The sequence below is a fragment of the Myotis davidii genome, unplaced genomic scaffold, assembly GCF_000327345.1.
Source record: "Myotis davidii unplaced genomic scaffold, ASM32734v1 scaffold9, whole genome shotgun sequence".
NCBI lineage: Eukaryota > Metazoa > Chordata > Mammalia > Chiroptera > Vespertilionidae > Myotis > Myotis davidii.
The window spans coordinates 456,824-468,958 of NW_006299435.1; the positions used below are offsets into that span (position 1 = coordinate 456,824).

General features: G+C 51.2%; 1 protein-coding gene across 1 annotated transcript in view; it reads right to left on the reverse strand.

Moving 5' to 3' along the window:
• The window catches only part of ITGB5 (integrin subunit beta 5), a 101,609-nt gene extending 89,676 nt beyond the window's left edge, over positions 1 to 11,933 (reverse strand). Inside the window, exons 1-2 of the mRNA XM_015571321.1 lie at positions 11,670 to 11,933; positions 909 to 1,113 (exon numbers count right to left, since the gene is read on the reverse strand). Of these exons, the coding sequence (XP_015426807.1) occupies positions 909 to 1,113; positions 11,670 to 11,918 (454 nt within the window). The 5' untranslated portion in view covers positions 11,919 to 11,933. The remainder of the gene's footprint in view (positions 1 to 908; positions 1,114 to 11,669) is intronic.
• Between the last annotated feature and the right edge of the window lie 202 nt (positions 11,934 to 12,135).

Consider the following 12,135-nt stretch of genomic DNA (forward strand, 5'->3'; position numbering starts at 1 on the left):
TCAGGCGATCGGAGGGGGATGGGGGTCTACACCTCTGGCCGAGGCATCAGGCCTGGGCCGAGGGCAGAGCCAGCAATTGGAGGGGTCTGTGGGTCCCCTGCCCAGGCCTGATGCCTGGGCCAGAGGCATTAGGCCGTGGGCTGGGGCAGAACCAGTGATGGGGGGAAATGAGGGTCCCCTGCCCAGGCCTGACACCTCTGTCAGAGGCGTCCGTCAGGCCTAAGGGGCCGATCCTGCGATTGGAGGGTGATGGGGGTCAACGCCTGAGGGCTCCCAGTATGTGAGAGGGGGCAGGCTGGGCTGAGGGACACTCCCCCTCACCCCCACCCAGTGCACGAATTTCGAATTCCCTAGTATACATATAATGGGATATAATCCAGCCTTAAAGAGGAAGAAAATTCTGACATCCTACAGCATCGATGAGCCCTGACGACATTGTAAGTGAAATACATCGGACATATAAGGACAAATACTGTATGAGTCCACTTATCTGAGAGACTTAGGTAAGTCAAACTCATACAGACAGAAAGTGGAAGGTGCCTGCCAAAGGCTGGGGGGGAGGGAGAGGGGGCGAGGGGTTATTATGTAATGGGCACTTAACGAGTTTCAGTTTGAGAAGATGCAGTAAGTTCTGGAAATGGATCGTGGTGATGATAGTACAACACTGTGAGTGGACTTAATGCCAATGAACTACACAGTTAAAAATGGTTAAAATGATGCATCTTATGTTACACCTATTTTACCACAATTTTAAAAACAGGAAAGATATTCGGTCCCTCCACGGGGCCTTGTACGCTGGTTCCTGGAGTCCGGGCCATGCCTCGCCTCCCCCCTCCCCTAGCTCCTGCCCTCAGCCTGCCCTGGCTCATGTCCCCCTTATTAATGTGTCCCACCTCGAGGGCACTCACCAGGCCGCAGGTTCACGGCGATCTCCTGTGGCGTCATCTGAATGACGTCTGAGCCCGCGTAGCTGGAGCCCTTGCTGCTGAGGGGCAGGCTCCGCAGAACCTGGGTGACGCTGGCCGGGCTCTCAAACTCCCCTCCGCAGCCGTTTCTGACCAGGTTTGCCTTCAAGTCACACCGGGAGGTGACGGACCGCAGGCTGCCGAAGTTCTGGGCAAAGAAACAGGAGGAGAGCGGGAGGCAGTCAGGCTGTCTCTCCAAAACACCGCAGGCTGTAGGACCATCACCAGCTGGCTGACCTTGAACCCCCTACATTCCACCTTCATCCTCTAAAAATGGAGAAATAATCATCCGTGTCCCAAATGCCTCACCAGGTATTAAGAGGATTGAGGGACTGGATATGAAAGCATTTTTTTAAAATATATTTTATTGATTTTTTACAGAGAGGAAGGGAGAGAGATAGAGAGTTAGAAACATCGATGAGAAAGAAACATTGATCAGCTGCCTCCTGCACATCTCCTACTGGGGATGTGCCCGCAACCCAGGCACATGCCCTTGACCGGAATCGAACCCGGGACCTTTCAGTCCGCAGGCCGACGCTCTATCCACTGAGCCAAACCGGTTCCGGCTGAAAGCATTTTGTAAACTGTGAATACATAATACAAATGTTTGCTTTCGTGGTTATTTTAATGGTCAAAAGGCTCCTTAAAAAATACGCCAGGCTACATGATGAACGGGAGAGAGTCACTGAAATGGTCAAAAGTTGTATAACTATAATTTTCTGAAAGATATAAGTGTCCAAGTTGGCCATCACTCAGGCAACCAAGAGTTAACCTCTGAGCTGCCCACTCATCAATCCCATCTATTCCGCAGCACTGGGCATTGCACAACATGGAGAGAGCAATGTCGCAATGTATGTTGTATCCTCTGGCCTGGAGGTCCTCTCCTAGGAATTTACCACAGAAACTAATCAAGAGGAAGGGGAAACTATCGGATATGTACTGCTGTCACTTAGAATAGCATAATCTCATTACTGTGTAAACCTAAATCCCTGACCCATAAGAAAAATGGGGTATATCAACTCAATAGATGACAGTTATGATCAATGATTATGAAGACTACGTAGAAATTGCAAAACAGTCATACTAGTAAAAAGATCAGAAAATATCATTGTTATCTGCACTAGGATTCAAAAGAAAAACTTTAAAATAAGGATAGTTGAGGTATTAGGATAAACTACCCTAATTGTACTTTATTGCTATTTGGACAATAAAGCCACATTGATGAGAAAAATTGAACTGAGGAGGGGGTGGGGCATCGGGGCAGCCCAACCCAAGGTGGGTACCAAGTGTTTGAGCTGTTAACTTTAGCATGAAATAATATACTTTGTTTTAATATATGGTAATAGTAAGTATGAATCATTTTCCAGTAATGAAGTTTTTATTTTATTTTTTTTAATATGTTTTTATTGATTTCAGAGAGGAAAGAAGAGGGAGAGAGAGATAGAAACATCAATGATGTGAGAGAATCATTGCTTGGCTGCCTCCTGCACACCCCCCACTGGGGATGGAGCCAGCAACCCGGGCATATGCCCTTGACCAGAATTGAACCTGGGACCATTCAGTCCGCAGGCCAACGCTCTATCCACTGAGCCAAACTGGCTAGGGCTCCAGTAATGAAGTTTTTAAATGGCAAAGCAAACCCAGGGTTCTGGCTGACGGCCCTTTCTCGGACCGATGCGAGAACGAAGGTCACCTCCCGCTGGCTGGCTGCAGGGCTGCACTGGGCCACCCTGTAAAGGCTGGCGAGTCAGGCCCCTGGTCTGCCTCCCGCCTGGGAGCTCTGACGCCTGGGGAGCTCTGATGGAAGCCTGGGTGGGTAGAGTGTTCCTTGCCTGCTGTGTTGGGAGACAGACTGCTGGCAGAGGCACCCGCCGTCCTGGTCAAGGATGCCCTGAGGCTAGTCTATGTCTGTGAGTCTTTGCGAGATGCAAGACCAAGAAGAAAGACTGTGTAGTATTTTTTAAATAAGTAAAACCAGATGTGTCGTTCTGGGCTTCCGAGCTTTTTTGCTCTGTGTGTGTGTGTGTGTGTGTGTGTGTGTGTGTGTTTATAAGTGGATTTTTTTATTTTCTGTATCGAAACCTTGGAGATCTTGCCTATGAAAACCTCAGGGACTGCTCTATAAGTGTAACTGACTCCACAGCCCCTTGTGGAACACGGTGAGAAACATGAGTATTCTAGGTTAAAATGATTATCCTTTCAATTTTATAACATTCCAAAGCCAGGGTTTCCAAACCTGGGTTCCAGTGGGCAGGTTTGACTCTGATGGAACAATTCTAATGAAGCAGTACAGCAGCCCAGGGACAGGGGAAGGGAAGTCAGCCTCAGAGGGCCCTGCAGCGACCGCTCTGCCTCTGGCGCTGCCCGAAGCAGAGGTCTAACCAGCTGCCCAGAGCGGGAAGGCCTGCCTGCTCAGAGCTTACTCGGTTAGTCGGTGGTCCGTGAGGTCCGAAAGGTTGGCGACCGCTGGGCTGGAGTTTCTGAACTCCTGGCTGACACACGGGGCCTGGCTGCCGGCTCCTCCAATGCTGAGGAGCTGGTTACCCTTGGCCCAGTTCTGATTGTAAAGGTGCATCTGCCTCGACCAGTCCCATGCTGATCCCTGCCACCAGGTCGGTAAGGAAAGCATCTTTGGTCTCCCCAGAGTGACGGGCACCCCCGATGTCCCTCCCAGGTCCTCAGCAGCTTGCACTGTGGAACAGATGAGGCCACAGTGCCGATCTGCTTCACCCTGAGTGGGAGGCAGCTGCGTGACTCCTCACCCACAGCCTCAGCCGTTCGCTTTCAGGCTGGTCATCGAGATCGTCCCCTTTGGCCTGGACCTTCCCGGCCAGCCTGCTCCAAGGACTTTCTTCAGACACTACCGGCCCTTGATGGAGGGCTTGCCCAAGGCCGCCTGCTGGCCAGGAAGATGGACCTGCCAGCGTCACCAGGAAACTCAAAGTCCAGGGCACACCGCCCACACCTGAAGCTCTCAGAGGCAGCCACACCCATGCCAATTACAACCTTATCTGTGTAGCTGGCTTTTCCAGCCGCACTCTGGGGCCTCTTTATTCTCTAGGATGTTGGGAGCAAACCCCTCTTCATTCCCTCGTTGCTAGCATTTCCTCTCTTTCTCCTTCGTATCTTTCTTCAAGGCTGTGGTAAACCCTCAGCTCCGATGTGCATGGCTTCCCCGAAGTTTGCTGCCAGCACGGGGGACTGTGAACTCCTGCCTCGTCGCCTGGTTCCCGGCGTGAGTACTACCACTGGCCACATTCGATCTGCAACTTGCAGGATGACTTCAGAAGTGCCGACCACGGCAGCCACGGGACAGCCCAGGCAGCCCGTGCCAGCAGCTCCAGCTTTCGGACAGTAAGGGGCATCTCTTACGGCGCCCAAGTTAGAGTTAGTCTCAATGCCGTTCACCTCTACCATCAGTTGGTCAAAACCCTATTTCACAGAGCTCAGTGTTTTGCTCCTTGGGGCAGGCCCAGTGGTTTCATTGATGTGCTCAACAGCCTTTGAGACACCCTGACCTACATATCAAACCTTGTCATTGTTCCAGAGCTGTAGGGCCTCAAAGACACCAGCTGGGGCACCTCTGGACATGGCAGGTCTGAGGAACCGTGTGAGGGAAAGGCAGCGACCTCAATAGCGGGGTTCCCACCGTAGGTGAAGGTCCCTATGCCATGGAGTCTGATTTCTAGCCAGAGGTTCTCACTGCCCGAGGAAAGCACAGAGAGTGCGGCCGGCCCCAGACAGTGTTCACCCCACAAGCCCAATAACTTCTCCTCTCTTCCCCTAAACTCCTTTCTAGGTAATTTTAGGGTGCAGGCATCTTTAAAGAAAAGAAACCAAAACCACCGAGGCCAGGGGCATATACTGTGATGGCTATGACCTTTCAGATACACAAACATTGTAACGACAATGCCTCAATACCTGCAATGCCAAGCTCCCAATTCAATGAGAGCAGATGCCCCAATGATAAGCCCTTGGAGAAAAGGAAGACTAGTGCTGAAGAAAATCCTCTCACATGAACGAGAGTCCAACGACGGATGTGCTAAGAGCCTTCATAACCCGGCGACCTGGCACCTGGACCCTCCACCAGCTGGGAACACAGCACGTTCCAGGGGAAGGGGACCGTGGATGTATCGCCTGGCGCCAGCCCCTCATTTCTGCGGGTGAGGAATCAAAGGCCGCATGCCTGAGTTCGTGCCGACGTTCACCTGAGAGATCCGAATTCGCCTGGCCTCAGCTTCTTGGGCCCAAGTCCAGTATTGTTTGTGCCATCACCCTCTCATGTCAGCCAAGGCCATTGCTGAATTCCACAGCAGAAAACTAACTGGGCACACAGCTTCGATGCCTCTGCATTTAGTATCTCCTTGCTGCCCCAAATGCAGAGATCCTCCTGCCTCCTATCAAACTTGGAGGATCAATGTCCTCTTTGTGCAGAAAAATGAGTATGGAAGGTGGGAGGGGGGACTTTATCTCAACATGGAAAAATGGAAACTAGCCCTAGCTGTTTTGGCTCAGGAGATGGAGCACCAGCCTGCAGATTGAAGGGTCCCAGGTTCGATTCTGGTCCAGGACACATGCCCAGGTTGCAGGCTCGATCCCTAATGGGGGGCATGCAGGAGGCAGCCGATCGATGATTGTCTCTCATCACTGATGTTTCTCTCTCTTCCTCTCTGAAATCAATATAAATATTTTTTTTTTTTTAAAAAGGAAAGAAAAATGGAAACTAGCTTCAGGATGGGCCTCTGATGGGCTCAATTGCTTGCAGGTGCTCCGCGCTGGAGAGGTTTCAGTTCCTGACGGAAGCCTCTGTCCATGGTCTCCCAAACCTCGTCACCACCGCCCCACAGGCCTCAGACGGGGTAACTGTATTACAGGCTAGTTACCCAGAGAAGCGACCGAATGGGAACAGGAACTTGAAACATCTTTTGTGGCTTTTAGTCTCTATCTGGTAATAACAAAAAAGGAAAGGGAGGTGTTCCACATTTAGATCCTTTTAATTTGTTACCACTCTGCTCCTTGTTATAACCCACCCCTCTCCATTCCCTCCATCTCCTGCTACCCAGCGCACATAATGAGGTTTGCTGTTTATCGTAACATTGTAACACCTGACTCCCTGTACACTTTGTTCATCGAAATCTCTTTTCCTGAAGTCAAGGCCAGGGCCCAGCTGGCTCTTCCCACAGCTGTCTGTCACCTCGGCCAGTGCATTCCGGCCCATGCATTCAGGGTCGGTCTGTCTGTGCCACACCAGTCATTACATTTTATCTGCAGACCACCCCGCCTACTCCTAAAACTGATCGATGCTTCTCTCTCATCGATGTTTCTAACTCTCTATCCCTCTCCCTTCCTCTCTGTAAAAAAAAAAAATCAATAAATTATATTTTTAAAAAAAGAGAAGAAACTGCAGACCCTGGAAGAAGAGGCATCCAAGGCATCCAGGCCAATCCCTGGGATGAAGAGGGAAGAAGCAAACCGGTGAAGATGCAGAGAGCCCAGCAGAGAAGTGGGCACGGGCGGGGAGCTGGCTGTCCTCTGAGGCTGGCCTTCTCCTGCAATGTGGCCGGGCCAGGCTCTCTGACCTGCCAAGGCGGCAGCCCTGGCTGGGCAGAGGCCTCATGGGTTTAGGGGTGAGGGAGGAGAGAAGGTAAGTGATGCAACCCCAAATCTGTGCCCCAGCCACACACTGCCACATGGGCTTCCTGTCGGGGGATAGAGAAATCCCTCTGTCAGCTTCCAGTCGGCTGACTAAAGGCAATGAACAAATATTTACAAAGCATCTGCAACCGGCCAAGATCATCCCTTTCGTGACCACAAAGAGATGTTCTCTCAAAGGATCTATATTTTAGTGGTGAGCTGGAGCAAATGTTCCAGTAGTTGTTTTTTTTTCATGTTTTCCCAGCTCAAAGGAAACGGTGGTAATGTCTCCTCTACTTTCCCTGCCACCGTAACTTCCCAGAAGGTCCTGTCAGCCCGTCCGCCTTCCAGCCTCTACCCCATCCCCTTCCGCACACTCCTGCCTCCAGCCCTACTGACTCCTTCATTCCTCCTTCTCCACACCCACCTCCAAGGCAGAGCCCCTGCACCCCAGCCCAGGCTCTCCCGAGTCTTCTTCCCACATCTACTTCCACCAGCCACAAGTCACAGGCCTCCCTAGTCTCCCTGCGGGTTTCAGCTCCCACAGGGCGGCCTTGCCCGGGTCCTTCTTTTTCCAGTTTCTCAACAGCCTGGACTGCCCACGGCCACATCACCTCCACGTGCCTCACTTCCACGCCCCACAGCCTCCCCTCTGCCCCCAGCCCATCCCTGAGCTCATCTCCTTGCCTGCCTCTGCCTCCCCTGCTGCCCCCACCAACTGTGCTTTCAGTCCCACAGGGACCATGGGTCCCTCAGCCCTGCCCTCACCCGCTGCTCTCTCGCAGGGCACGCCAGCCTCCTGCCTCCAGCACACTGCTGGCCCACAAAACCCATCCTCCCTTTTGTCCTGGGCACACGGCTAGATTAAGTCTCCAGTTCTCGTTGCACTGGGGCGTAGTGATGCGACTGGGTTTTAGACCGGAAAATGTGGTGGGGATAATGTGGGCTGCCCGAGGGCTGTCCTAAAAGCACCAGCACATTCCTCTTCGCGGCTGGCTGGGCTGTGACACAGTTTCAGAGCAGAGGTGAATTTCCACTTTAAAAAAATGAAGGACAGCCCTAGCTGCTTTGGCTCAGTGGACAGAGCGTCGGCCTGCGGACCAAAGGGTCCTGATTAGATTCTGGTCAAGGGCACATACCTCAGTGGCAGGCTCCTCCCTGGCCTGGGCCCTGGTCGGGGTTCATGCAGGAGGCAACCAATCGATGTGTCTCTCTCATATCAATATTTCTTTCTTCCAGTCTCTCTAAAAATCAATGGAAAAATATTTTTGGGTGGGGATTTTTAAAAAAAAGGACAAAATAGATAATAAGCTGCCCGAGTTTGCTGTGTTTATTATTTATTTATTTTAATCCTCACTAGAGGTTATTTTTCCCATTCATCTTTAGAGAGAGTGGAAGGGAAGGAAGAAGCGGGAGAGAAGGAGACCAAGAAGGGGTGGGGGGAGATGTGAGACTGGGGGTGGGAGCAAACCTGCAACCACATACCCTTGATCAGTAATCAAACCCATGACCCGTCCATCCTCGGGCCAATGCTCTAACCCTGAGCCCTGGCTAGGGCTGCTGCGTGTTTTATACTGTGCAGTACATACAGCATACGTGTTTGAGCTGGCTGAGAAGCAGGGGCCAAGGGGCCACGAAGGACAAGGGACAGGGGCTGAGGTGTGCAGTGCAGACTGGTGAGGACAGGCAGCCCCTATACACCCTCGTCTCAGAGAGGGGCGTCTGGCAACTGTGGTCTTATCGCCCGAGGGTAAGTCTGAAGCTACCAGGTAAACTATGTTGGGAGATAGACCCGAGAGTGGTTCACGGGGCCACGCGGCAGAGCTGGTAGCAACCGACATGCAGCGCTGCACTGGAGGTTGGGAAGGAGGACACCGGCTGACCCACCTCCCCTGTGGGAGGACAGTGCTGGGAGGTGGACTGGGTGGAGGAGGTGGGTTAGGTTACCAGGGGTGTTACATGTAAGAGGTCCCCACCTCACCTCAGGGAAAACAAGGAAGTCACTGTGGGAGCTAGAGCAGGGGAGGCCCGTGGGCTGTGTGCTGGGATGAATCCTGGGTGATATGCAGCAACTAAGAGTCCGCAGATCAGAAGCCACAAGAACACACTGGTTAGGGACCTGGCCCTCCATACTTCCACTCAGTATCAGCCCTCAATACACACACACACACACAATCATACGCTCTTGGCAGTTACATTACTTCTCCCATGATGTCGCAGGATGTGTGGTTAAGAAGGCACTGGCCACATTCATTCTGTCTTGCTAAGGCAGAGATTGACCAAAGCCACTCCTGACCCAGCTCCCTGAAACACATTCAGGCCCCGGGAAAGTTACCTTCTAAAGATAGTGGGAAGCTGCCTCCCGTGCAAGCCTCATGGGAAGTTCTGCAGCCAAGAACGAGGCCCTACCTAAGCATAGAGGGAGCCCCAGGGGCTAGAGAGGGAACCCAAGTGTGGGCTGGGACGATGACATGCTCCTCGGATAATGGCATTAGGTGTCAATATCAGGACGTCACAAATACTAACACAAGAAAGGAAGAAAGCTAAAGAAGACAAATGGCCCTGGTGTCCAGATCCCACTGCCCACGTTTCACTAGAAAATACCCATCGGTGACAGCAGTTTGCTGGACAACTCTCACTCATCACTCAGGAGGCTGGGTTAATTAGCAGCCCCACCCACAAGCCCTCTTATGCACTGATCTCGTTTTACACTCCCAATAATGCTGAAGGGTGAGAAATATCTTATTCATCTATACTAATAATAGAGGAATATGCAAATTGTCCAGGATACATCACAATAACCAGGGAAAACGTCACAGTAACAGTAAAGACCAAACAGCAGGCTGGTGTTTCTTAGAAGCAGGGGAGGGCAGTTGGGGGCGATCAGGCAGGCAGGGGAGCAGTTAAGCATTGATCAGCCTGGCAGGGTGACAGTTGGGGGTGATCAGGCTGGCAGGAGGAAGTGGTTAGGGGTGATCAGGCTAGCAGGGGGGGACAGTTAGGGGCGATCAGGCAGAGGCAGTCGGGTGAGCAGTTAGGAGCCAGCAGTCCCGGACTGTAGGAGCCAGCAGTCCAGGATTGTGAGAGGGATGTCTGACTGCCAGTTTAGGCCCAATCCCCGGGATCAGGCCTAAACTGGCAGTTGGACATCCCCCGAGGGGTCCTGGATTGGAGAAGGTGCAGGCTGGGCTGAGGGAACCGCCCCCCCGCATGAATTTTGTGCACTGGGCCTCTAGTTTTACACATAAGAAACTGAGAATAAATCATGGCAAAACTGTACTTAAACTTTGATTTTCTAACTCCATGTCTTTTTAGCAGGCCTCTTAGACTCTTGGCTGAATCTGGGAATATTAAGATGAATAAGACATGGTTTAGGTTCTCAAGGAGATGATGACTTAGTTGATGACAGACATGAGAACAAATGAACAGAATAAGAATAATCTATAAGTGCTATTGAAGGAGTAGAGTATGGCAGACAAAGAAGTGATCATGGCCTGCACATGCACACACAATAAATAGCCATTTAATGAGCTCCTTCAATCAATATTTATTGAGCAACTACTATGTGACAGGTACCACTCTGGGTGCTAGAGATATAGCAATGAAGAATACAGATAAAACTCCCGCTCTAACATTCTGGTGGAAAGAGCCTGCATTCTCATATCAAATATGGACAGACAGATGGATGAATGGAAGGACGGACAGACAGGCAGATGTGTCAAGGGAAAACCATGGAAGTCTTCATAGAGTAAATGAGACTTGACCTGAGTCTTGGAAACCCGGAGACAAGGTGCTGGCCAGGGGAAGGTGTGGGCCGCAGACGGCCCTGAGGAGGAGCAGCACAGACAGAGCCACGAGGGTGCTCATCAGTCAGGGCTCTCTGGGGACCTTCAGGTGGCTCCCTCTGGCTCGAGTGCTGGGGTGGGCACGGGACAATGGTGGGGAGGCAGGAACTTGGATTTGTCCTGCAGGTCATAGGGAACCAGTGAAAGGTTTTAAAGAACATTTATAACAAAGACACGATACTAGGAAAAATTTTAGGGCAGTCACACGATGGAGGCAGCGTAGACAAGGTGGTTTTGCTCAGTGGGTAGAGCGTCAGCCTGCAGACTGAAGGATGCTGGGTTCAATTCCAGTCAAGGGCACTAGCCCGGGTTGCGGACTCGATCCCCAGTGTGGGGCATGCAGAAGGCAGCTGATCAATGATTTGCTCTCATCATTGATGTTTCTATCTTTCTCTCCCTCTCCCTTCTTCTCTGAAATCAATAAAAATATATATTTTTTAAAAAGAGGCAGTGTAGCCTACAGGAAAGAGCTGGGTTCAGAAATCCAAGAAGCCAGACTCAAACCCCAGCTTTGGACCATCATGTGGCCTTGAAAGAGATACTTTACCTCTTGAGCCTCAACGTTTCATCAATAAAATGGGTGTATTACCACCCACCCGACAGAGCTGTTGTGGTGATGAGATACTGTGTACAAAGTGTGTGGCATCTCGCAGGGGTCCCCAGGTGATCCCTGGACCTCTGAGGCTGCGTCAGGGCAAAGAGCCTGGCCTCCCTGATGGGCACCACAAACTGAACTGCAGAGGCTGAGCCGGTCCAAACGAAAAGTTTTCAGTTCTTTCAAAAAGAACCTTCTCAATAAAATCATTCCATGAAGGCCAGTTCATGACATTCCGTTCATCCTCAAATAAGCCACATTACGATGAGCAGCACCCACCCACCTGTCACCCACCCAGGCACGTTCTGAAATACACTCACTTCACAAGCTCAGGTCTCCGACTAAAGAGAAAACTACAGTACACAAGAGTCAGTCATAAGGGGTTCCCCCACAAAAGGAGAGAAAGGCCTTGCTTCCCTAAAACAGAATTAAAACGTTCAACACTCTATCTAGAGACCCAATGTTATAAAAACGCCACTTTTCTCTGGTCACTGCCCTGGGAAAAAGAGGAAAAGACAGCTTGCAGAGTCTGCACACACTTTTTCTATCTGATCAACTTCTGTGCTGCGAACCCCTCCCTACCCCCAGAGCATTCCCTCCCTTCTTCCTCCCCTTCCCCGGCCCACATACCTCTTTGGAGCACCAGGCGCATTTGGGGTGGATTAGCAGACATTCTTCACAAGAGGTGGCACTTCCGCGAGTGCATTCATTGAGACCTTCAAAGCAAGATAAAGGTGCACCAATCAGTTCCTGGCCATATACCCTATGGATGAGGCCTTTGAATGGGCCGGGAGGAGGAGTCCCTTCCTTTATGAATGGGAAGCCTGGGTAAGGCTGCAGGGAGCAGGCAAGCAGTGATAATTGCAGGTTAAGGCTCATGGGCTGAAGCCAAACACTGGGATTTTGAAGCACGCACCAAAAGCATGCACACCTGTGTCAGCACCTCCCATATCCTCTGCTGGATGCACTTGGATTTCCACCCCCTCCCATAACATAGCAGGTTATATATTACATAACATAACATAACATAACATATCAGGCCCCTTTACCCTTGTGAAACTTCTCAGCCCTTTCTTTTCCTTCCTCTCTGAAACAT